We start from the raw sequence: 27,004 nt of genomic DNA on the forward strand, positions 1-27,004 counted from the left end.
GATTGCATTGCAACTGTCCCCAAAGGAAGGACAGCCTGGAATGCTTGCAACACTAAAAGCACTGCTCTAGATCTTAGGATGTTGATGTGCAAACTGGCCTCTTGCAGGGTCCAAATGACTTTAACAGTCTTTCCCAGAAAATGACCCCCCCACACCCTATCTGGGAAGAGTCTGTGGTCACTACAGCCCTGGGCTGAGAGGGGTATAAGGGATGATCCCACTGAATCTCTTCTGGCTTCATCCACCAAGATTAATCCTTTTTGCAGTGATTTAAAGACTGGGGGAGACATGGGGTGTGTTAAGTGGCCATTGTGATACCAAAAGCCACTGAAGTAGCCTCATGCGATACCCGTCTAGTGGAACTAAAGTTATTGTTGCTGCCATGGATCCCAGAGCTTGTAGTACCAGACAAGCAGGAGCTCTGTTTCAGGAAATGAACACCTGAAATTGCGCCCCAAGTTTCAACAGTCTGTGGAGAGGAAGGGAGGCTACATAGGACACTGTATTAACCTTGCTCCAATGAGCTCGAGATCTTGTGTGTCTCTCAATTGTGACTTTTGTTGACAGAAATGTCGTGTGCTGGCAAGATGTATAGCAAAGTCTATGGCATAAAGCAGTAGATGACTGGAGGCGGCGGTGAGGAGCCAGTCATCTAGGTATGGACGGAATCCCTGCAGTCTCAAATGAGCTGCTGTGACTGCCATGCACTTGGTCAACACTCTGGGGGCTGTGGTGAGACCGAAGGGCAGTGCTTGAAATTAGAAATTAAAGCAAGCACAGGCAGAGATGTCGTGGTCTGGGACGAGGCAGGGAAGGCAGTAAGAATGGAAGTCCTTATGAGGTATTTGTTTACCACAAGACAAGCAATTAACTTTTGCAGTTTTATCTGACATCGGCTGAGGCAAGAAAAGGTTCCCCAACGGGGTACTTAGCTTTTTGATGACTTCGGTATCTGAAAATGCAGAAGCTGGCCGACCGGTACTTGCGAACTGCTTCTGCTTCGGGCACCGCGCAACAAGAAAGACTGAAGATGTCGTCGGCTGATGCTTTTGTACCCCAGCCGCTCTGACGTCAGGGAAGAGGCAACACCAGCTGACGCCGGACCCAGACTTTGGAATCCGGCCGACCGAAGGGCTGCCTGAGGCAGGACAACCCGTATGTCAGGACTGCAGTTGCATTCTTGAAGGACATGGTGAGGTACCTTCTGGAGTGTTTGTCCATTTTTATGTTAATGAGCATCCTGAAGATCTATAGAGCACATCCAATCATCCTTCCCTAGAAAGGGAAGGATTGACTTAACAGTGACCATCCAGAATTTTGTCTGTTGTACAACAGGCTGAGAGCCAACATTGGTGTCCAGGTCTCCTCTGTCTTTTTTGGCACTAAAAAGAATCCAGAGTAGAATTCGAATCCTATTTGGTCTGGTGAGACTACTTGGATGACTTTTTTGAAGCAGCTTTTGAATCTTTAGTGATGCTAGATCTCTCTGACTGGGTGGAACATCGAGAATTCACTTTGTGGATTTTGGGCAAAGACTGAAGGGAAAATGGTAACCTCGGGTAATCATTTTCTGCATCCAGATATCAGATGTTATTGTAAGCCAGGCTGAAAGTTGCAGAGAGGACCTTCCCCCGACTGCTTATTACAGAGGTAAGCAATAAGGCCTCCATTCAGAAGTGCTGATAGGGTTATCCAGGAAAGGAATCTTTGCAGCCCTGGTTATGCAGACCCCCTGTGCCACATGAGGGGTGTCCTCAAAAATTACTCACTCTGCCCCAGGAGGAATAGTCACCACGTGCATCCCGAAAAGGCCCTTGGGTCTTGAACCACATTTTTCCACTCTTATGACTCCTGGAGTAAGGTAGTTGTGAAGCAGAGTGTCTGTCTTTCACACCTGGCTAGTCTCTCTCCGACTTTTGTGCCAAGCAAGGAAGTACCATCAACAGAAGCACTGATAAAAGACAAAGGGTTCCATGAAATCAAACAAGCACATCCAGGCATGACGCCTAATGGCAACGCCTGTACCTGCTGCTCTAAACATCCCTTTGGCTGTATGAGCAATAAGCTACATGGACGAATTTGAGACTTCAGGGTGGCAAGTTGAGAGGAAACCATCTCAGACACTGCTCCTGCAAGGGTGTCTGAAAGCTCAGTTATCAGATCTCTCTGGTGTCTAGTTGTGTGTGCAAAGAAATTAAAGGACTGAATAATAAAGGTTGTTGAAGCAAAGACCCACTTCCCAAATCTGTCTATAGTCACAAAATCTCGGTTAGGAAGATGGACAGTTGAACTCTCCTCAGTGAGTTCCTTTTTGCTGGCCACCACCACCAACATGGCATCCACTGCTAGACCCTTAGACCAATGGGGCTGACCTTCTGGTGCTTATAGAATCTTAACCAGTCTTCTGGGAAAAGACTTTAGAGAGTCAGGAGCCTTCCACGCTCGCTGAACAACCAACTTAACTAGGTCAGCGGGCTGGGTCACCCAAAAAAGGGCAGGCATGAAAAGCTTGCAAGAATACATTCCTTGGAGGATGGGTTTGAAGGCTGTCACCCCTCATTTAATATTTCCAGGATTTCTCCAAGACAGACAGCTTCTGGGGGTGACTGTGGGTATCCTTCCCAGTCATCCTAATCTGCGTTTTCAGTGACAGATTCTTCTGCAGAATCCAGGTGTTTCTTCTTGCATGTCCTCTTACGGGGTGCCTCCTCAAGGGGAGGTTCTGAGGACTCCTAAGAGGGGGGACCGTGAACCAGGGTGACTTGCAGCTCTTGTGCCCACTGTCCAGACGTAGTAGACAGACAGCTAGGAACCAGATGAAACAAAAATATGGCACTCTGAGGATGGAACCAGCTGGGACCGTGAGGCCAACACACTCTCTCCATAATCTGGAATGCAGGCCCACCCAAAGAGGGATGGGAGCCGGGAACAGAGAGAGATAACCTTGGAGCCGGGGTCACATCCCGCTCAGACAAGCCTCCACCCAGAGTAGGAGCAGAGAGAGGACTTGAAACTGCCATGGCTCAAAGAGCCAGAGAAGGCACCATGGAAACAACCAGAACCAGTCCAAGGAACTCTGAATCAACAGCCAAACCACAGTCTTGGGTGTGCAACTGATCAGAAGGGGTTGAAGTCCGCAGAGTAGACTCCAGTACAGAGGAGAGATTTAGAAGTTATGTACTCACCATAACGTTCCATCTGAGTAGGTGTATTCATTTGTCTGCAACCTGTGGGTTATGGATCCGATATCGGATCCGAACCGGCATGGTTTTCCAGCTATGGATCCAAGCTCTCAGCTCCTCCCCTCACCCATAATGCCCTGCTCTACCCTCATGACCTCAGATCGAGTTTGCCAAAGCAACACCACCCTGAAAAGGGTAACATAGAATATGCAGGAAACTGAAAGGCCAGGGGGATAGGAGGGCGGGATGGTTGCAGACAAATGAATACACCTACTCAGATGGAACGTTATGGTGAGTACATAACTTCTAAATCTGAAGTAGGATATTCATTTGTCTGCAACCTGTGGGACAGAGTCCCCAGCTACCTGAATCTTGGGCGGCCATCATGGAAGGATATTCCGGAGCACCGCGGAGCCAAAGGATGCTCTACCCCTAGATGCAAGATCCAACTTATAGTGGGAAATAAAAGTATGAGATGAAGCCCACGTGGCTGCTGCACAAATATCATCTAGAGGAATCCTAGCCTTGAAGGCTGCCGAGGTAGATACTGACCGGGTTGAATGGGCATGAACACCCTCCGGTGCGGGCCTTCCTGAAGCTTGATAAGCCAATAAGATGCACTGTGAAATCCAGCGGGACAGAGAAACTTTAGAAATTGGCTTGCCCAAATTAAATTTTGCAAAGGAAATAAACAACTGGTCGGATTGCCTATGACCAGCCGTCCTGTTTAGATAAAATCTAAGTTGCCTGTGAACATCTAATGAGTGAAGCTTATATTCACCTTTGTTTTCATATTTAGGGAAGAAAACAGGGAGGTTAATGGATTGATTGATGTTTGCTTCAGAAGCGACTTTAGGAAGAAAGGACGGGTTGGTCCTGAGGTAAACGCGGTCCGGATGAAATACCAAGTAAGGAGGTTTAGCTGATAATGCTTGAAGCTCAGAAACTCTCTTGGCCGATGTAATGGCTACCAAAAAGGCTGTCTTGTAGGACAAGAATTTGAGATCCACCGTAGCCGCTGGCTCGAAAGGGGGGGCGGTCAAGGCCTGTAGAACCAGAGAGAGGTCCCAAGGAGGAACCGCTTGTTTTACAGGGGGCCTGAGAAGAAAAGTACCTTTAAGAAAAATTTTACACAATTTGGCTGACATAAGAGGATTAGAGTCATGGCCAATGTGATAATGAGAAATAGCCGCCAGTTGTACTTTGACTGTGGAACTGCTGGCACCATCGTTAAAAAGAGTGGTTAGAAAATCAAGCACTAATGGAAGAGGAACCGTGAAGGGATTCAGGCCTTGCCGCTCCGCCCACAAAGAAAACCGTTTCCACTTGCTGCGGTAGACCTTTCTAGTGGATGGTTTATGAGCTGCCACCAGAATTGCCTTAACAGGTGACGAAATACCAGGAGTCCTGATCAAGAGTGGAACTGGAGCAGCCAAGCGGTCAGCTTCAGGTTGTCCAGATTCGGAGGAGGTATGCAGGATGGATGGGATATCAGATCCGGAAAGGGATCTAGAATCCAAGGAGGATTCACCGAGTGAGACCTTAGGAAGGGGAACCAGATCTGTCGAGGCCAGAACGGAGCAATGAGAATCATTCTGCAACCCACCCGAGAGGCTTTCTGAAGAACTTGGAGCATCAGAGGCAAGGGTGGATAAGCATACAGAAGACCGGGTGGCCAAGCATGCACCAGAGCTGCCTCTTGGGAACCTCCGGGAGGAGGTATCAGAGCGAAAAAACTGTCGCACTTGGTGTTTGAGGGAGAGGCAAAAAGATCGCATGAAGGAGTTCCCCACCGTGCGAATATGCGTTCCGCTACTTGAAAATTGAGAGACCACTCGTAAGGGGTCAGAATGGTGCGACTGAGCTTGTCCGCCAGGATGTTGGACCAACCCGGAATGTGCGTTGCTATTAGAAAGCGGTTGGTGGAGATTGCCCATTCCCAAACTCTCATGGCTTCTCGACAAAGAGGGTAAGACCTTGTTCCCCCTTGCTTGTTGATGTACCAGACCACAGACATGTTGTCCGATTGAATCGCAATTGTTCCCAAGGGAAGAAAGTCCTGAAGTGCTAGCAACGCTAAGAGCACTGCTCTCATCTCTAGAACATTGATATGCAGTAAGGTCTCTGAATCGTCCCACGTGCCTTGGACGGTCCGACCCATAAAGTGCCCCCACCCGAGGCGGAGGCGTCCGTGGTCACCGTGGCGAGAGGGGAAAAGCACAAAATGGGCGGCCCTGTGGAGATCCGGGAGTGAAGCCACCACAAGAGGGACCGCTTGCAAGCCTTGCTGATCGCAATGGGATGATGCATGGGAGAGCAAGGTATGACCACTGTACTAAGAGCGCCCACTGCAGAATGCGATATTGAGCCTGGCAAGAGGAAGAAGTGCTATAGCAGATGCCATGGACCCTAGAGCCCTCAGGACCAACTCCGCCAGAACAGAACTTGAGTGGAGAATGGCCCGCACCTGGAGCTGCAGATTTTGAACTCTGTCCGCAGTGAGGAAGGCTCAGAACTCCTTGTGTCTAGCCTGGCCCCTATAAAATCTAAGAGCTGTGTGGGCCAGGTTGGATTTCTTTGTATTTATTGTAATGCCCAGAAAAGGAGCAAGATGGAGAAAGGAGTCTCGCGCCAATAAAAGTAGATGCCTTGTTGGGGCGGTAAGAAGCCAGTCGTCCAGGTAGGGAAACACCTGCACCACCTGAAGCCTCAGGTGGGCCGCTACCACTGCTAATACTTTGGTGAACACCCTGGGGGCTGTGGTGAGACCAAAGGGAAGGACCCGGAACTGGTAGTGACTGGCTCCCAGCCGGAAGCGGAGGAACCTCCTGGAGCGCCTGTCCATCAGGATGTGGTAGTACGCGTCCTTGAGGTCTATCGAGCACATCCAGTGATTTTCTCCCAGAAGGGGGAGAATAGATTGCAGAGTGACCATTCGGAATTTTTCTTTGGGGACTGCCAGATTCAAGAGATAGAGGTCTAGGATTGGTCTTGGTTCCCCCGTCTTCTTTGGCACTAAAAAGAACCTGGAGTAGAACCCTGATCCGATCTGGTCTGGGGGGAGGGGCTGGATGGCTCTTTTCTTTAGCAGATGGCCAATTTCTGCCAAAGCGGCCTCCCGTTGACCGGGTGGGACGTCTGAGAGGGACTTCAACTTTGGAAGGTGAAGGAAAGGGATGCGATATCCTCTGGATATGATTTGGAGAACCCAGCGGTCTGATATGGACTCCCATGCCGCTAGGTGCCCCGAAAAACGTCCCCCGACTGCCTCCAGAGTGGAGCAGTCGGGCAACCCCTCAGGGTTGCTGCGCGGGCCGTTCAGAGAAAGGTTCCCTGGACCCGAAGTTTCTGGGAGCCCCTCTGCCTCTAGGGCGGCGTCCTCCCTGTCCTCCTCTGCCACGGAAGGGCTGGTTGTCCGGAGCAGGCTGGGACTGCTGCGACTTCCGGAACCACATCTTCTTCTGACCCTTTTGGTTCCTAGAGTAGGGCCTCTGGGGTGCAGAGAAGCGGATTCCGACGGCAGACAGCGTCGTCCCGTCCTTCTCGCTCTGGGTCAACGTTTCGCGAACGGTTTTGCCAGAGAGCGCAGAACCATCAAAGGGGGCGTTCGCAAATGACGCTTTGAAGGGCTCAGAAAAATCGCAGTGACGGAGCCAGGCCTGACGTCTAGTGACTAGGCCTGCCCCCGCAGCTCTAGAGGCGCCTTCCGTAGTGTGGGAGAGTAGCCGCATAGAGGTATTAGTAACTGACCTAAGAGTGGCCATACGGGTGGAGTGCAGAACCCTGTCCTCCTCCGAAATGGACTCTGGGGGAGATGCAGCATATTCTTTAATGAGATCTCGCTGCATCCTAATGACATGTGCCAAGTAGTTCAGCGCCCTTACCGAGAAGGTCGCTGAACTAAACATCCGCTTCCCCAAGCGGTCCATCATCCGAGACTCCTTGCTCGGGGGATGGACTGAGGGACTCTCCTGAGCCAGTTCCCTCTTGGTGGCCGCCGCCAACATGGCATCTACTGGAGGCCCCTTACTCCAATGGGCACAGTCGGACGGTGGGCTAAGGATCCTATCGGGCCTCTTAGGAATTGGCTCCACGGTGTCCGGTTCCTTCCACGCCCTGGTGGTAATTAGGTCCACCAGGGGGTCGGCAGGAGGGGACACCCAAGAGGTAGACGGGCCCGCTTCAAATGCCTCCAAGAACACGGACTCGTCCGAGGAAGACTTGGGGGCAGACCACCCCCCCTTATACGGAGCATTTCCATGATGTCTCCAAATGAGACATCCTCGGGGGGTGACCGTGGGGAGCCTTCCCCTTCCTCCAAGTCCGTGTCTTCTGTGAGAGACTCGGGGAGTCAATGTGCCTCCTTTGCACGTATGCTTGCGAGGGACATCCTCTGGGGGGCTGTCAGAGGACTCCTCGCAAGCAGCAACTTGTTCCATTGGAGCAACTTGGGGCACAGAAGCGGGCTGTCCCAGGGGCCGGATGGTGGAAGCCTGGCCCAGTGCAGAGGGAGCGCGGGACGGAGCCGGAACAAGTGCCGGGGGTCCGGAGACCCTCAACAGGGCCCTCTCCACTACATCAAACGCCGAAGGGGAGCCGACCTCGACCAAAGGATCCGACAATCTGCTCCCCCTCAGATCCAAAGAGTGGATCGGAGCTGGCGCTGAAGCGCTCGGATCCGAAGGGACAGTGCGCTCCGACACAGACGGCGCCGAAGGAGCACTGATCCCCCCGGATCCGAGGCTCGGATCCAGGCTCCGATGCACTCGAGGGCAGGGTCGGATCCGAAGTACCAAGTACTATCGGCGCCAACCCACCCCCGGCTCCGAAGCTGCTCGGCTCCAGCTGCTCCGAACCCGGATAGCGGGTCGGAGAAGGAGCAATAGGTTTGAAAAAGGGTGTTGAGCTCCCCCCCAGAGGGGGGGGGAGGCAAGAGCACTCCCATCTGCATCTGGGCCTGGATGAATCTTATCATCCGGTCCAGATCAGCATCCGAAAGGCTATATGTAGATCTCGACGAGGCTACCGAGGTAGGCCTGGAGTGCCTCCTCGATAGCCTCGATGGAGATCGGGTCTCCTCCTCCTCAGGACCCGGTGAAAAGCACACTGGGGACCGGAGCCGAGAAGGAGGAGACCGAGTAGACAACGGAGCCGGGGGAGAAGCCCGCTTGGCTGGCGGGGCCGAAACAGAGGTCTCGGCCCGCCGCTTGTGGTGCTTCTCCCTCCGGTCCTTTTTCCTAGCATCCCTCTCCTCCGAACCAGAAACGGGAGGTTGAGTCCCAGGAGAAGGAGGGGGTGCCACGGAGGGAAGAACCGAAGGCACGGTTACTCCCGAAGGAGCGGAGGTCGGAGCCGAGTCCGGCGGTAAAAGGCCCGCCAAGACAAGCTTGGACCTCCGCTCCTTCAGTGCCCTGGGGTTGAACCCTGCACAAATGGAGCATCCAGATGTGAGGTGTTCAACCCCCAGGCATCTAACACAGAGTGTGGCCATCAGCTGGGGAAAGCTTATGGCCACACTCGGAGCATTTAGAAAATATAGATTTGGGCTGTTCAGCCATCCCAATCTATAAACAAGTTACTAAACTAAAGTAACTAAACAATATACACACACAGGCCCAACACACACACTACGCCAACAGCGAGGGGAGGGAAAAAAAATTCTTAGATTAACTCTAAAGTAAAATATCAAAGGGGGAAACCTACACTTTCACACAAAAATGAATAAAAAACTTCAAAATTCTATATTAACAGTTAGTAAAACTAGCACTTAGCTGAGAGCTATAGAAACCAATCCAGTCACCATGCACGGCAAACGAGATCTGGGGTCATGAGGGTAGAGCAGGGCATTATGGGTGAGGGGAGGAGCTGAGAGCTTGGATCCATAGCTGGAAAACCATGCCGGTTCGGATCCGATATCGGATCCATAACCCACAGGTTGCAGACAAATGAATATCCTACTTCAGATCCACTGTTGTCACCGAAGAAACTAATATCAAGATCAAAGTGGGGGGCTCCAAGCTCTGAAACGAGGTTGGAGGATAACTGGTGGGGTCCTTGGAGAATAAGCCTCAGCTCCGGGCAGGAGACAGGTTTGTAACAGTGCAGGGAGGGCCTCTGGCTTCCAAAAGCTGATCCACTAATCTGACTACATCTAATTCTGAGAGACTCCTGGAGGAATGGACCGACTTTCCCGAAGGGACTCAGGCCTATCTATAAAGGGGCTTGGTTGGTGACCCAAAAAGGGGTCCACTAAAGGGGAATTTTTACTCCTAGGAATAACTGGCATAGACGTTCGGCATCATAAGCTGTTGTATGGAAGGGGATCGTGGAACCGAATGAGAGGACAATGGAGGTTGAACAGGAACCATTGTCTGTGCCAAAGTAGTGGTTGGTGCTGAAGAGAATTTTGTCAGCCAGTTCAATGACTCACAGCACCAATGAGGACTTAGTTGTTCTCTGTTCCAGTGGTGATGTTATGGTCTATTTCTGTACTTTGGCTTTAGGTTCCGAAGAAACCGTCAGAACCTGCGTTTTTTGCAACTTTGTTTCATGTGCAATACGGGAGGTCGGCACAGAGTGGCTTCTTTTTTTTGCTTCTGGTATAGGATATTTTAAAGTCTCCACCTTAGAGCTTCAGTAAAAAGACATTTCAATAAGCCTTTCAGAATAAGCTTGTTGCGTCTTTCAGCTAAAGTACGGGTGCTAAAGCCATGGCAAATAGTACAAGTCCAACTGAGGGGCACCAATACATGCAGGAAAGATGCCCATCTAAATTGGGCATCTTTCTGACACTGCTTAAATCTGGATGTCCCCTTTTGCTTCTCTGCCAAAAAAGTTAGTTAGGTCACTGATATAAACGTGCACACTCGCACAAGAGAGGGGGAGAGGGGAGGAGGGAGGGGGAGGGAGGGAGATACCAACAATGGTATACAGAAAATACCAATAGGTAAAGGGAGAAAAAAAAAAAGAATACCAGCAATGGTATAAGGGATTACCAATGGTAATAGAACGGAGGAGGCCTGACACCAGTGATGGTAATAAGAGTTACCAAAAGGTAAAAAGGGGGAGGCAAAAAACATCGGAAAACAGTCATTCAACAACAATGCTGCAAAACTACTTGACAAGAATTTTAGCAAAAAAGTCTGGAAAGAAATTTAAAGCATTTAGCTGAGTGCATTGGCTGACGTGTCCAATGAGATCTGAGGTAATGGGGAGAGGCATTGAGGGTAGAGCCTTACCACGAGGGTTTTTGGTTGGCGCAAGCTATGTATAATGGCAGAGTAAGTTCAGAGAGGTTGCAAGCAAACCCATCAGTCAAGAATGAATTAAGATAAGACATCAGATTGATTATTCACTGTACACCAGGCAGAAAAGAAGCAAATTTATCCCAATCAGGGAATGTCAAGAGGCAGGTGTGAGATTCAAGTTGCTGTACCTGGCTGTCTTCTGAATATTTTCTCCTGGAGGATCAAAGTCATTTGGTGATGCAGAACAGGCTAAAGGGGAAAATGGAACAAAGTTGGTTCAATAATAGGTATGCCATCATACAAAACCACTCCACTTCTCAATCTTCTGATGGTAAGGCTCAAAAAAGACTGCCAGTGAAACCTTTTCCAGTGTTCCAAAGAGAAATGTTTGAGACAAAAAAAACGCGAGTTTACTGGAATGTACTTTGGACTTTAACTGAAGACGGGTTGGGAGACGCAGAGGAACAGAAGACTAGCAACAGTGACAAATGAATAAATGTGAATCTACAAAGCATCAATCACATTTAGGAAATATGGCTTTGCAACAAAAAGTGGCAGAGAAAGACTGAACTTTTTGCTTGTTGGTGGGACTGACAGGCACATACCTCACTTTGTATCATTGTTTGGTAGGACACCAGAAGGGAGTATCAGGTAAAATGCAACCAAGCAAAACTTTTTGTCTTAACAGTATTTGAATAAAGCATTTTAGGATATAAATTGCATGTCGTATAGTAAGCTATTTTCACTGACTGCTGTATGTGATAAAGTAAGCAAGCAGGTGCTTTTTTTACTTCTCCCTTTTCAGTTTTAAGGAATATAGAAATTTCAATGTAAAAAAGAGAGAGGTAAGGCTAGACAAAGCATGGTTACATCAGCAGGTTTTAACTGTGGCTGTTTGAGTGAGGGATGGGTAAAAGAGTGCATGGAATATATGTAAAATTGAAAATTCTTTACTTTTGCATATGCAAATACCTGTATCAATGCCCTTGGCTTAATCTAATGACGTTTTTGTGAAAGTAAGTGGGTTTTAAAACGTGATACCGGAATGTAACAAAATAGTTATTTAAACAAATAAATGTCCAGTGCCAGTTGAGCAATCTGGAACGGAAGGCAGCTCTATATTTTGATGTTTCCACAGAAACAAGTGACTAAAGGTGAATAAATCAAGATGTCTGCACATTTTTTTAATCTGACTAGCGTAAAATTAAAAAGGTACAAGGGCTAGCAGTTAAAGTAAAAAAATAACGTTTGAAATTATCAGAGGATACTACTACAGTGTGCAACTTCGTTTTACAGAAAACCTGTGTACTTTTTAAGGTCAAGTGTTTTCTGAAAACAAGTTGCCTTTCACATCTGGGAGGGGAATAAAGACAAGAAAACAGACAGCAATTAGTTTAAGTAGAAGCACAGTCTGGAACATGTGTCTTAGCAAGTATGACCTCAATTGTTGGTTAGGTTTGGTTCTGCTCATGTGCGCAGCTGTTGATTCGAGACTTCTTCCTATCAAGATGGTTAAACATTTTGTGCCTTGGTTTTAATTTAACAGGTTATGGAGATTATCTTTTTTTTTTTTTTTTTTTTGAGGGCATTCATTAAACATCTTGCAAAATGTAGATGACAAAAACTGTACAAAAGATTAACTTGCCAAACATTAGTTGGTGCATGTAACAGAAAATCTGGAAATAATTTTAAAAGCTATTCTCAATAGGTGGGGATAACTTCTTATAATGGCTATAGTAAACATTTTGGAATGTGAATGTTATCATAGGAATATGCAAAAGGAAAATACTGAATTATTAAGAAATGCAAATAGCAATGCTACAGTAAAGACACTTGGAAAAAAATAAGCACGTGAATTTCATGAAGGGATTTCATGAATATTCAACAAAGTATCAGGGACAAAAGGAAAAGGAAGTACTTTTACTAATTGGCGAAAATTCCAAAATTTTTTTTTTTGTAGAACAGGGGTACTGACAAGTGAAGAGACTACACTGACATTTACATTCCACCTAAAACTTATGGAAAATATGGGAAGAAATCAGCATTTAGCTAATAATATTACTTACAGGTGGGGACTGGAGCTCGACTTGCAACAGAGTGAGAAAGTAGGTGGGGGACCTAGAAGGGAAAATACAAAAAAGGAAGACTTCTGAAGAAACTTATGACAATATCTGGTATGGAATAGGAATTCAGTAGCAGGATAATTTAGATACTGTTCCCCAAGGTACAATAACTGGGATAGACTAGACAAACTGTACAGGAACGTGCATTTAATTGAAAGTTTCCACACATCCAACAACTAAAATAAAAATGCAGGGTAATGAAGCACAAATGAGATAATGATGCTGCCCCACCTACTTAAAAGAAGAGTTTAAGGAATGGGTAGTGGAAGTTATTCCAGAGTTACTAGGGAAGATACATTTCTACAAATGTTATAGCTAGTGAGTGGTATAAAAACGGGAGAAATGAAAGACCAATATTAAGGAGCAAAGGGAATTTAGAAGAGATGACAAAGGTTAAGTCTTGCAGAATAATGGGGATCTTGCATAAGATGTGCAAATGCTGAATGCTAATAAGAAAATAGGGGAGTGTACCTGGATAATCTGCATGAGTTTAGGACTGCTGTTAAGCAATTGTTTTTTGAAGACTCCAGAGCACAAAGCTTTTAGCACACTGACTTGGTCAACAAAGTAGAAAGGGTTGTTGATTAACTTAGGGAGCCTATTAACGAGAAAATAACCAGCCACAGATCCTGTACAGGTGTTGCACACATTTTGGAAAGGTCATGAAAATCTGAATAAAGCAGAAGAGAGTGGAAATCAAGAAAAAGCACAAATGAAACTATTTATGGAAGACTTGGCTATGCCAAGTTTAGAGGAAGAGGAGGCTCAACAATTAGTAGTGAAGATGCAAGAAAATGAGAGGAGTTATCTGCAGGCAAGTCTCCAGAAATACAGGGTATTCCTGTGGAAGGTTGAAAGCTAGGAGGGAAGAAAGTGAAAAATGATCTGGAAGGTTTAACAGCATCTTTAAAAGGAGGGGGGAAGCACCAACACCCTGAAAGAAGGCTGTGGTGACTAATACCTAAAGATGGTAAATTCTAGAGACAGATTCATATACATTTCAATTTTAGACCATGACTACGAAAAGTGTTTTAGGTCTGTAATAACTGAAAGAATGATCCATATCTATCAAATTTGGCAACACTTTGGCCAATGTGGTTTTGTGGAAGGAAGGGAAACATTTGACACAAAAAGAAGAATGATGATCCAGAGGGAAGCAGAATGCAAGAAAATGCCACTACTGTTGGGTCTTGATGCAGAGAAAATATGTGACAGAGTAAGCTGTAATTTTAGGAGTAGGCCAATGGAAAACAGTTGCATTCTCAATACAATAAAGTTAATTAGGAGGGGTCTATATTATACATTTGAAGTTTCAAAACTTCGAACCTCAGTTGGTCGACACGAGCGAAGTTTGAAACTTCGAAAATAATAAAAATTAAACTGTACCTGAACACTTTGAGCAGGGGGCAAGCCACCCTGCACCCCCCACACCCCCCTTCTTAAATACACCAACTCCATGATGGCACTTCAGTGCAGAAAAGGGAATTTTTCCCCCATTCTGCACTGTACGGAGCCGTTGCTTTTAACCTTCAATCTTTTCAAAGTTTGATTATATAGTGTTGATCATATGACATTCGAACTTTGAAAAGTTTGAATAATTAATAGGGACCCAATTAGGACATACAAAATTAAAGTGGGAGGGTTCATCTTTGACTAGCTGTTTCTAAGAATGGAACCAGGAAGAGGTGCTCTCTTTTCCCTCTGTTCGCACAATATTTAGAACCACTGGCAAAGAAAATAAGACTCAAATACAAGGCCATAATTGCAGTGGTAACAAGGAAATGATAGCTTTATTTGTAGACAATACTATTTTCCACCTAATAAAACCAGAAAAGGTCATCTTAGTGCTGTGGAACAGTGAGCCAGTTTCAAGCCTTTCTGGGATGTAAAATTAATTGGGGAGGGGGGGGGGGAGGCCCACACATATGAATTGATTCAGCAAAGTGTTTTGGAGTATGGGTTAAAAAGGATTCTTGTATGGCAGCTAAGGATATGTGGGAAGAGAATAAACAAGAGAATACAAAAATGGCAAATTAGAAGCTTGTTTATGGACAGCAAGATACAAGCAGTGAAAGTGTTTCAAGACCCTTAGGTTTTATAAACAGGTCAGTCTTATTTTATTAACCAGATGAGAAATTGTGGGCAGTGAGCAATAAAGAATGGAGTTTAACTTGGAGGGGAACAGGGGAAGGATCAAGTGGGATAAGCTGACAAAATAGGATAAGGTACTTTAGGAGTACTTTATCTGAAGGGATATTTTAGAGCTACACAGTTAAGACTCAGACAACACAAGTTGGAAAGCTATAATTCAAACTGGAAAGCGACAATGAAGAAGTCTGGGGAAATTCACAAAATGAGAGTGGGATTTTGGATGCAGACCCTCAACGAAAATAACAGCCACACACGACATTAGAATACAACAGCCACACAGGATATTAGAATACTTTACTACTTTGTAAATATAAAAACTAAGCTAACACAAGAATGGAGAAAGGAGATTCTACCAATAGGGATGACTGCAATTAGGGATATACAGAATAGGCATGAGGGGTTGGTAGTTACTGGACAAAACTGGCAGACGAACAAAGGCATTTGGAGAAAACCAGACAGAAAGGCAAGAGTGGGAAGAGGCCAATAACACATTTGGACTGCAGGCTACAGACTGCCTTTCCTATCAGGGATTGATGGAGCATATGCAAAGACAAAGGGGCAGGGAACCCTAAGTTAAAGACTTGCTCTGGTAGAGTTTTTATATGAATTTATAACAGCAGCTGTTGCAAAAATATGTATAATTAAGACGTATGTAATACTGCATGACAATTAAAGGAATCTAAGAAAGTTAGAAAAGAATGGATAAGAAATTCAGAGGAAACAATAGGACATTATGTGTGGCTCCCAAACATGCAACAATGTCTAAAATATTGAGGATTTTTGCTTGGAAGTGTTTGCATAGGCATTTAGACTGCAAAGAATTCTTCCTCGTGTAGACGGCAAATGGGCGTTAACTAAGGAAATATACGTTTTTGAGCTGGGATATAGGATCTAACTTGCCTCGACATATTAAGGCCTTGTTGAGTTTAAATCTGGAGGATGTCAAAAAAGCAACTACTAGAAAAAGTCTAAACCAACTGTATTTGAAGTAGTGAATGCTGTAACAGAGAAAGAACCGGAAGTGGGATCTTTAGAAAAGGGTAGGAAAACATTTCATATATAAAATGAAAATTGAGTTAATATATACAGAATGTTTTGGACGAGGCACGAAGTTTAAGTGAAGGTAGGAATTGATCAATTCATATAATGGACTGAATTAAACATATTAACATGGTTTGTTTTCTTTTACATAAATGTTTGCCTATGTCTTAATTGATATCTCAATGAAAATGTTATAAAAAGGTGATTATATGCTTAACGTGCACAGGCGGCTAACTATTTTAGTGTGTGCCAATCACGGCCATATGAATTGCAGTTTTAAGGAGTTGTGCAACCGTTTGGTCTCTTGCCTTAGATGCCTGCTCCAAGACTGCTTGTTTTGTCATTTTTCAGATATGCATTTACAAAATATCAGTTATTCATTCAAAGTACTGCCTTAGTATTTGATTCACAGTGAAGGCAAGGGCCTTGGAGGCACTCTGCACCACAGATCAGTCAAGATCAGTTTTTGTTCTCTTCAATGGTCCTTTATGGCGTTCTCTGCACCCTTGTATTTTTGTGCGAGGGGTTTAACTCATTTACAACAGTCTTCAGGCAGGGTATCCAAGGATATTTAAGAATGTCCCAGGCCAGACTGATCCAGACCTCTCCCCAAGCCATTCACTTATGAGGTCCATCAGGGCAGAGCTTGATTGCCTTTCTCTACTTATTTCAGGGAGCTACACTCAGAGCAATCTTCGGTCAGTTCTAATGACCATCTGCTGATCTGGGGAATGTATGGCTGTTGCGTTTTAAATTGCCCAACTGGGAAGTGCTAGAATAAGCTTACTAGATTTTTGTTAATGGCAGCTTCTTTTCAATGTTCTGTTGTTCTGTTGTGGAACAGGATGCACGTTTGCTGTTAACCCTTCAAGGAAAGTGTGATTGTTGTCTTTCAAACGGAAAAAGAAGCGTTCATACAATGCATTGGTTCCTCTAGGAAATATGCTTAGTCTTGCTTTCAAAAATTTGAATCTTGCGACAGATGTTCCAAATGCTCTCTTTAGAGAAAAAGAACAAAGATGTGACCTATTACAAAATTGGGAAATGTTGTCTTAAGTCGCATTCAGGAAGAACTATACAATTCATGCGACCTCATGGATCTTTGGTCCCTTCTCAGGATGATTTTTCAGCGCGTTTGGCAATATTATCAGATGTTTTCTCCCCATTTTCTTGTTTCCAGGGTTCCACAGGAAGTCAACCTTGACAATGGCTGCTGTCAGTGAACCTGAAAGGAACATGTCCTGGTGGGCTTGACTTGCCACTTGTTAGTAGTTACAACCCCCCCCCCCCCCCCCCCCGGTTTGGATGACATTCATAGTTTACATCTGGTGACATTCAGCTGGTACTACTGATGCTGTGGGAGTTGCTGCTTTGAATTTTTTATGGAAAAGGGAAAAGAGATGCATTAAACTGCAGACCAATCTCACTTTGTTATGCCGACTACAAAAATGCAATTACATTTTTACACTTGGCAGTCCTAACTACAGAATTGCTTGAACCAGTAGTCTATGGTGTTCACAGGATGGGATGCAGTCAATCAAGAAGCGGAGCTCGCACTCAACTTCCAGCAAGTGGGCTGTTACCACAGAATATTCAGCTTTGTGGAATGTGGTTTGTAAAGTCTTATAGTTTTAGTTCAAATGATTTAATCTACATTCAGTCTAGTCTTCTCTACTTCCAGTAAGGAATGGATGAGCTCTGGTTATAAACACTGACTCAAGGTGTTAACACAGGTTGCCCTTTAAGTAGTTCGCTCTCTTTTTGGATTGGTTGTAGAGGCTATTCTTCACATGGCAAAGGCTCCGTTGAGTGGAAAAGTGCAGGACTGGCCCAATGGGATGACACTCTGTAGTCCTTGTTTATGCAGATGTGGTACTCACTTGTACAGATAGGGAGTGAATGTCCAAGGCAACAGGTGTTTGAAGCAGAGCGCTCTCAATCTGGCTTGGCTTTAAACAGGAACAAGTGTTGGAAGTTATGATTATAATACTATTTTAGACTGAAATCTTTGTTTTTGTATTCATTTTTGGCCAGGAACCTTGAACTGAATGAAACAAAAGCCTATTAGACAAAGATTTTTCTTACCGCTGTTCCTTTCATCTATAGTTAATGGGGACCCCCCCCCATTCCCTATGTAGCTGGAAACTGCTTCACAGGGCATAGCTTTTTGTGAAGTGGGTTGAACACTGTCCAGATATTTATCAACTTTGTCAATATGGATAAGAAGGTCTCATTTGTCCCACTGTGCATCTTGCCTCTTTGCAGTGTTTATCTTGCTTATTTAATGAGAAAGTTGTTTTAAGGAAGTCAGTTTCTTCTGTGGCTTTGAATGCTGTCCTGCTGGGTAAATGTCAAAAGTCTGATTACTAGCTCATTCAGACATCCCTTGGAAATAAAGATTGCTTATTCCCCTCCTGCAGCAAGTGGGAAGCATACTTCATGATATATGGATGAGTCTCTTCTATCCATTGCCCTCTTTCTGTTCATGTTTGCTGGCTTTATCAATAATGGTTTCTGGTCAGCCAGAGGTTCCATGGAAGTCTGTATTATGCAAAACTGTAAAGTGTCACATTTTAGATAAAACTAAAGGAGCCCATCAAAAGTTTAAAGCACAGAACTTTTCAAAATTTGGAGTAAAGTTTTATGGGTTGGGACTACGCACAAAGTCTTCAGATGGGGATAAAATTACTGCATATAAATGGAGTTTGTTGACTTCAATCATTTCGCATAACCTGTAATCCAGAAAACGAGTTACGCCCGACAGCTGTAAGTAACCAATGCAGTTTTCTCAAATTCCACCTTAAAGCATTTTATACAGAGACTAGCCTCAGAAAAATCTCAAAGGTCATTAAGGCAGTTTCAGAATGCCTTTAAAACTGCAGCACAAACCTGGAAAAACTGGAGCATTTCCCTTAATTTCCTACCAAAATATCCAAGCTACTTGTGTTTTATTCTCTCAGGATTGCCAAGGTCCTTGTCAAGTTTTCTTCTACTGGGAAATTGTCCAGTTTAGCCACTCCCACAGCTTTACGTTCTTGCATTAGATTTAGTGGATAAAGAAGTGTTGTTCCTTGAGAATGTTGATCTAGGTACAAGCTGTAGTGGAAAGGGCGGGGCTTACAACTTGAGGATCCTTTTTCTCATGATTACTCCTTATTCTGTCAAGACAGTCATTCTGCATTATTCTAGTTTTGTTTCTTTAACTGTAAGCTTTCTAATGCTTATCTTTGTATTTTATGCAAAAAAAAAATACTGTTCAGTCTTTTCAAAGAATGGGACTTCTTACATCCACCCAAGTTTATTTTATTTATTTACATTTGTTTACCGGGAAATTCCGATTGGACGCAGGTCCTTTTTCAGTGGATGCCCAGGAAAAAAAGATCCAGATCATGTACATGATACACAGAGATACAAAGTTGCAGCAATAGCAAAAAACATTACAGGTTGTTGGCTTTAATACAAGATATTGGATTATCAACAGTATATACAGTAAATGTTGCAAGTTAAGATAGTTTGTCATTTATAATATTAGTAAAGATGTCAGACAAGATGTTAAAGTATGTAAAGACAACTAGCTACTTCTGACTGTGGTTAATAGTGGCGATAGCATAGTTGGGTTAAGAGTCTAGGTGATGGGGGTTAGTCTGGATTAGAACAAGGACAAAGCCAGTGCAAATTTAAGTGGAATTTGAGCGCAGTCTCCCAACTGAAGCAGATGGGACTTTAATAACTCATCTGAAGGACAGCAGCTCAAGAGAGGCAGCACTGCCCTTTATTCTAACTTTGACATCATCAGAAATAACATCCAATTGCTGAGAACAGAACTAAAGTCTCTTGGCCTTCATGTAGCAACAGCAACATTCATACCTCTTCAGCCACTGATGTCTACAATGAAGAATCCAATTCTGCAGCTCATCTAATTTGTAGTATGCCTAGTCATTGCATCAATATCCCACCTCATACCCCCATGACCTGATAAAATTGTTGGAAACACCACAATGTCCTTTGGCTTTCAAATCTATCCACCTACAGCAACTTAAAATGTACACTTATTAGAAAGGCTTTAGCCATATTTTATATTTGTTTATCCTGGTTTAAAAGGGCAATATATGACCTGAAGTCCATCAGGAAAGCAATGAAACATGGAGGAAACCATCTGTGAACCAAATACTAAAAACAGGAACACAAAAAAGTGGCAAATTAGCAATATTGTTCATGGTTAGCCAGAAGCAAACAGTTGTTAGCTTCTTTCAAAAAATACTGACACAGAAAGTATAAATCTTGATGGAAATGTAGTAATTAAGCTTCTTGAAAGAACATGCATTAAACCTGACAAACTGAACCAATGGCTGATCTCAGAAAGCTTCTCAATATAGTGACACAGCAAGAAATACGAAAACAGACAAAGGAATCAGCTATTACATGTAGCAAATTGGGTCTCCTATTCCCTTTATGTTATCAGTGACTTACGAAATCTGCTGCGAGAGGGCTAATACTGCACTTGCCAGTTTCATGAACCTGAATGTTTCAGTCTTATAATATGACTGACTAATCAACCTCTGCAAGATGGGTTACAAGATAAAACGTGTTTTATCTGCTACTGAACAATCAGCTAGCCTTCAAAATATTTCAAATAGGCTACTTAGCTCATTACAGACCTCTCCATCTGTTTTTGGTGTTTTTCTTCCCGGGCTTGAGCCTTCATCTGCTGCACTTCTATAGTGTCTGGCTTACGCCTGCGCATGTAGAGCTCATGGTTTCCCATGCAGAGAGCAAGGATCCGCTTGTTAATACGCAGACGTGGAGCATAAAATATGAAATCCTGTAAGTATAAAAAAAATACAAGCATTACAACTTCTTCTGTTAGACCTATACATGAGGCAGCTCAAAGCAATACTGATATTTCAGCTTTGAAGAGCCTAAAGCAATCGTGATGGGAACTCGCTCAATTTCAGTTACCGCAAGTCATTTTACTCTACAAAAGATTCAGACACATTAAATGTAAACCATATATAAAAAATATAGTGGCAGGACTAGAGCATTAACTATGTCACTAAATTTACTATTTTTTTTAATAAATTTAATCTTTGCAAAACGATTCTTCCAGCACAATTAAGTTATCCATTCTAAAATCTTCCAAGCCACTGAGTTGTTTGTGTTACACTAAGGGCCACCTTTTGTGTTACGCGTGTGTGGCCATTTCAAGACAGAAAACAAAAAGGCAGCAAATACTCTGTTGTGAGCTACTGACAAGTTCAGATGGAAGCTCATTTTTGTTAACATTGGCGAATGAGAGAGGATGCATCTATAAGGAATTAAAAAAATCTTTCTGCATCAACTACTGTTTACTCAGTTCCCCACATTCATTGGCTGGCTTGCTCAGAAAGTTGCACGATAAAACTGAGAACACCTCCTTTCAGGTGTGTTTACTGGGGGAGGACTGAATAAAAAATCATTCATTTTCCTTGCATAAAAGCCTCAATCACAATCAACATGTACAACAGCACTAATGTACTAGGACAAACTTGTTGAAAGTTTACTAAAATCAGACATAAGGAAATGAGTGAAATTGGATTTAAAAAGGAAGAGCATGTCCAAACGATACTCATACTCTGCTAGTGAAAAACACTGGGCCAGGCCACAATGCAACAGAGTAACAGCAGCATGTTGATACATAAAAGGAGGACACTAACTACCAACAGGCTACCACAAGCCTCAATTTGAAAAGGAAATTGACAGAGTATAGCTGGGGCTCCTTATGAACTAAGGGGAAATTAGACAACTTGATTATACACGGATACCAGGTTTAATTACAGGAAGCAGTATGGGCAGGAATGTGTAGTAAAAACTGTTATGGCACATGCTGACAATTTCATCATACTAATGTCAAGCACAGAGTATTCTGGGATTGTACCAAGCCTTAGGGTGAAACCTCACTGAACAGTTCCAGAAGAAGAATACACCATAGGGAGGAAGGAGCAGGGAATGAAGAACCTAATGATTAAGTTCAATAACGAGGTGGAGGAAATATGGCACAATAATGGTAGTAAGGTGGCAGAAGAATATGAAGTTACAGGAGTGTAAAGAAATGTGAATTAAGATTGTGTGCACATGGAAGATGGAATTTCAGGGTTCATCTCTCTAAAGCCTACAATCAAAAGGGGGTTTGTATTTAATACTCCACTGTTAAATCACTTCATTTACTATTGTATCAGCCATTTTAGACTGAACAACTCTCACAAAACATGTTCAATTTATCCATTTCTCTTAAAAATGGAATCTAGACAGTATACAGGCAACCCCAATGCTTTGCACTTTAATCAAACTTCTCTTGAAGTTAAAAGGGCTTGGCACTATAGTATTGTTGATAATTACTGAAAATGGGCTATAAATTTATATACATTTTATATATGATACAAAGCCGTAATAGGCATGCTCAACAGTAGTATCTACAAATTTTGCACACCCAGTATTTAAGCTAAAATTAAACTTCAAAACTTCCTTTGTATGCAATAAAATCATTTACTAAATTTTCTGACCCATTTCACAGGATATGTCCTCCAGCATAAATACAATTTACAATACTTAAAATATTCAGAATTAAAAAGTGTCTTTTCCCATGGAAACACAACCAAATTACGGAATATGGGGGGGGGGGGTGCATGTAGTACCTGCTGCCACACATTGTGTCTTTCGGCTTTTCCCGGTTAGGGGTCGCCACAGCGGAACTCCAGTCCGCTAAGGATTGGCAGTAGAGTTTTACATGCTGGCTTGCTGGGCCTAACACAACCTTCAACGAAGGAACGCCCGTTCACGCATGTCGCCACACAATACGCTCTGAGAATCGAACGAGCAACGTCTGTCAGGCGACAACGCTACTGCAGCATTTAACTATTTCTCCTTAAAAATATAGTGATTGTCTAAAGCAATGGAAATGCAATCCATAATCAAGCTAACGTCCAATATCTTGAAGTTAGTCAAATTTCATGGAAGAACATGCGAATAGGTCAATGACGACTGTAAGAAACCTCAATTTGTTATCCCATAGATCACCTCATAAGGATTCTTAAGATTGTTAGGTAGGTTAAGAATATGGGATTGTGTCAAAAACAGGTTTCAAAAAACACAGCTAATGCTACGTTTTGGAACCATTATGCTGTTATAATGGGTCAAAAAGGGGTATCTGAAATATTTATGAAACTTACGGATCACAAATATGGAGGGTATCATAGGGCTGGAGTTTTTCAAAAATTAACCACCAGTAGAGTAATTGTGTTTTCTAAGAGGACTTCTTCTAAATGTAAATCAAGCTTCCTATATGCTGTACTTACCTGATTTAAGAACTTGAGAGTTTGTCTTGTAAAAATATTAAAAATTGCACCATTCCACCACCCTTTATCAGGCTTTATTAAATACATAATGGAGTTTCTCTCCTTTTTTCATTAAGATCGTGCATGAAGCAATGTTTCTTAATTTCTCTAGAGCATAAAACTTATTTTCACATGCTTTCTCGAAAGCCTGAATAACATTGGGGGGGGGGGGGTAAAAGTACTCATAGGTTCAAAGGTTAATAGGCAAGTACTAGGCTATCTGCCCAAGGGCATTTATAAGCCTAGCCAGAATGTGTTGGCTTTCGCCACCCCCTTAGATTAGTTCCCTGTGCCTCTGTCCAGCAGAGCCATTAGTTCCCTGCGCCACTATCCAGCAGAGCCACTACAGTGATCCCTGGCGTAAATTTTCTGTTTCCCATCCAGCTGTCAAGGTTTCTCTTTAAGAGCGTTAGTAAGGGGCTCTCTGCCTGATGTATATTGGAATCCTGTTCCAAAGGCATGGGGAGTCTCTGGGATAGGAATCTATCCCTCTAGCATGTCCTATTTATAGTTATAGTTTTTTTTTAGGTGGAGCATGTCCATCAATTCTGGGTTGGACATGGCCTTGTATGTCAGGCAGATATCACCTCTGAGTAAGTTGTATGCAACAGAGTACAGCTGGAGTTTGAGTCAGGCTGCATAGGGCATCTGAGGCCAGTAATCCTCTTGGTGAGGTACTTTTGTGGTCTTTCCAGTTGTTGCATGGGTCTTGTAAGGTACATCCCAAATAGGGTGTTGTATTCTATGATGGGTCTAACGAGTGATTAGTAGAGAGGCACAATAACCTCTTTTGTTCAAGATGCGAACCCTTTTGTGATTAGGTGGGCCACACAATATTTTCTAACCACCTTGGCAATATGATTATCAAAGGAGAGATTGCTATCTATTTGGGTCCCCAGATCCCTTATTACATTTTCTGTATTTAGGGGGACTACCACATATGTGGTAGTTCATGGGTACTTTGTTTTTTCCAAAGGGGATGACTATGCACTTTTTGGCATTTAGCTTGAGGCCATGATTTTGACACCAGTTATCCGTCTCAGTGAGACCCATCTGGAGGGTGCATCAGCCAGAGAAATCAATTATGGCCCCTAGTTTGCAGTAGTCTGCGAACTTGGTCAGCCATAGTCCTCCTATGCTTGCCTGCACCTCTGAGAAGTATATACCGAACAGGAGGGGTCCTAGGACTGAGCCCTGGGGGACGCCACTTGTAACTAGTTTAGTCTCGGACGTAGAGCCTGCAACTCTCACCATGTGGGTTCTATCCATGAGCCAGCTGGCAACCCATCTCGTGATGTAGAGGTTTATGTTCAAGCTGGTGAGCTTGTCTATAATACTAGAATGGGGAATGGTGTCGAAAGCCTTTGCGAGGTCTAGGTAGGCTGTGTGGACCTCCTTTCCCTCATCTAATGCCTTGGTAACAGTCTCAAAGAAGTCCACCAGGTTTAGGAGGCATGATCTGCCCTTAAAGCCAAACTGGGTAGGATCCAAGGTTTGGAGGTTCCCAATGTCTCTGTTAATGAGTTCCATGATTATGCGTTCCATTGCCTTGCAGACCAGGCTAGTCAGACTTATAGGGTGATAGTTCCCGGGGTCCGTTGTGGCTCCACCTTTGTGGAGTGGGATAACTGTTGCTGTGTGCCACTCTGTGGGTACGTAGCCTGTAGGGAGGCAGAGTTTGAACAGTGTGCTTCGGTGAGGGGTTAGTTCATTTTGGAGCTCTTGTAAGACACAGCCTGGGACACCGTTCGGTCCCATTTAAGCTGTGTTTTTGGCTTTAGATAGGGCTGTTTTAACCTGTGTCTCAGTGACTGACTGGGCTCTACATTCTTCTGGTATGGTTATGGGCCCTTTAGGGGGGGGGGGGTGAAGTTTGCACTAAACCTGTCTGCCAGAATGTTGGCAATATCAGTCGGTTCAGTGTATTTTGTGCCATTCTGCACTAACTCAGAGCAGATCTGAGAGTTTAGACTTAAGTTCTTGACATAGCTAAAGAATGCTTTGTGGTTATCTTTGGAGTCCTTGGCAATTTTTCTTTCGAAACTAGCCTTGGATGATTTAATAAGGGTTCATAGTTTCTTGCGGATACTGATCAAGAGATGTCTTTCCTTCTTGGGATTTTACTCTTTTCTGAACTAGTTTCCTCCTTCTGTTGTATGCTTGTTTATGGCAGGGGTCCACCAGACTGGTTTCCTTTTCTTGGAGGAGTGAGTCTTGGTTTTACTTGGGATAGCACGATCCATGTATTCCTGCAGATGCTCACAGGGTGCCTTTGTAAAGGTTTCAGCAGCTTGGACAGCATTGTCCTTTAGCATGGGGGCTGTGAACCTTTCCACCTCAGTCTTAAGTAACGTGAAGTTTGCTTTTGAAAAGTTTTTCATGGTGGTTTCCTTGATTAGGGGTGGGGGCGGAATGTGGATATCCAGAGCGATTAGTCTATGGTCTGATCTAACCAGCGAGGGGTTATCCTCCGGTGTGGAACACAGGTCGTCCAGGTTGATGACCAGGGCCAATATGTTGTTCCCTCTGGTGGGGGGTGTTGACCAGTTTTTTTCCAGAGCGTTCAAGTTTACAAATTCTAGGAAGCGTTGGGCAAGGGAGTTAGTACTAGAGTAGTTCTCCCAGTTTATGTTTGGGTAATTGAAATCACCCAGTATTAGGGTGTTTGGTTGGACCTTCATATTTCCCAGTGTCTCCAGAAATGCAGAATGGGGGTCCTGGCCCATGGTGTGAGATCTGTAGCAAGCTACAATTTGGATTGCAGTTTTGCCCGTGGTTAGTTGCACATGGATAATCTCTGATGCAGTGTGCTGCGCCACTAAACTGGAGGTGTGGGTATCCTTGAATATGGATACACCCCAGCCTTTTGCGTTTCAGTCCTGGTTCTGTAACTGAACGGTATGGTATGAGTTATAGCCTAGTAGTGCTGGGGTGCTCTCAGGAGCCTTAAACCAGGTTTCTGTTACTGCACAGATGTCTATGTTCTCCATACTGAGGAGTGTCTCGAGTGCGTGCATTTTGAGGTTTAGACTTCTGGCGTTGAGTAGCATTACCCTCAGTTTTTGGATACTTGTGCTACTCATGGTGGTGGGTGTGTCTGAGCCTTGCCTAAAAAAAGAACTATGGGGGCGGCAAGAGCCTTGGCCATTATTCGAAAGCCTAAGGGTGACAGGTGCAAGCCATCTCTTGAGAAGCAATGTGGCTTGTCAGGCATGTCAACCCAGGCGGACAGATACTGGATCCCCCTTGAATGACACCAGAAACTTAGCCAATTGTTGAAATTGGATCATTTTTTCTTTATACTGTGGCATCATTCTTCTTGAGGGCAGGATGCTACTCAGGGTCAGGGTCATACCGGCCTGGGCTACATGATCAGAGAGCTCTTCCATGTCTCATTTCATGTAGTCCAGGGAGGTACGTCTCAGATCATTCACACCAACATGGACAATGACAGAGTTGTATTTGTACTTGTTCTGGAGTGACCTGTGTGCTTGTGTTATGTGGCGGATCCTGGCACCCGACAGGAAGCTAACTGCAACCTTCTCCTTGTCCAGCCTACTTAGTGGGACTTCAGTGTGCCTGACTATAAAGTCGCCTATTACTAGTGTGTTGGGTATGGTAGTTTGCGTTAAGGGCTGTGATTGCATGGCACACTGATTATGCGAAGTATGTCTTTCATGGTTGGTGATGGGGTGTGGAGGTTGCTTGGATGTCTGCATTGGAGGTCTCTGTTGCTTCTGCATATTTTTATTTAGAGCCGCAGAATGTTTTTATGTATTCATGTGTGTTATTTGCCGGTGTTGGTTTATTAGGTCTATGTGAGACTGGTGGTGTGTTGCAAGTATTACCCTTCGCCTCTTGCTGTCAGTTTCAGTCTTGGGTTCAGAGAG

At 44.2% G+C, this 27,004-nt stretch overlaps 1 protein-coding gene across 1 annotated transcript in view; it reads right to left on the minus strand.

Annotated features, from left to right (window-relative positions):
* The window catches only part of MSN (moesin), a 580,418-nt gene that overhangs the window by 183,002 nt on the left and 370,412 nt on the right, over positions 1 to 27,004 (minus strand). Inside the window, exon 8 of the mRNA XM_044057701.1 lies at positions 20,403 to 20,566. Coding sequence (XP_043913636.1) covers positions 20,403 to 20,566 — 164 coding nt within the window. The remainder of the gene's footprint in view (positions 1 to 20,402; positions 20,567 to 27,004) is intronic.

Source organism: Protopterus annectens, chromosome 15.part0 (assembly GCF_019279795.1).
Source record: "Protopterus annectens isolate FY-2018-M chromosome 15.part0, PAN1.0, whole genome shotgun sequence".
Classification (NCBI taxonomy): domain Eukaryota; kingdom Metazoa; phylum Chordata; order Ceratodontiformes; family Protopteridae; genus Protopterus; species Protopterus annectens.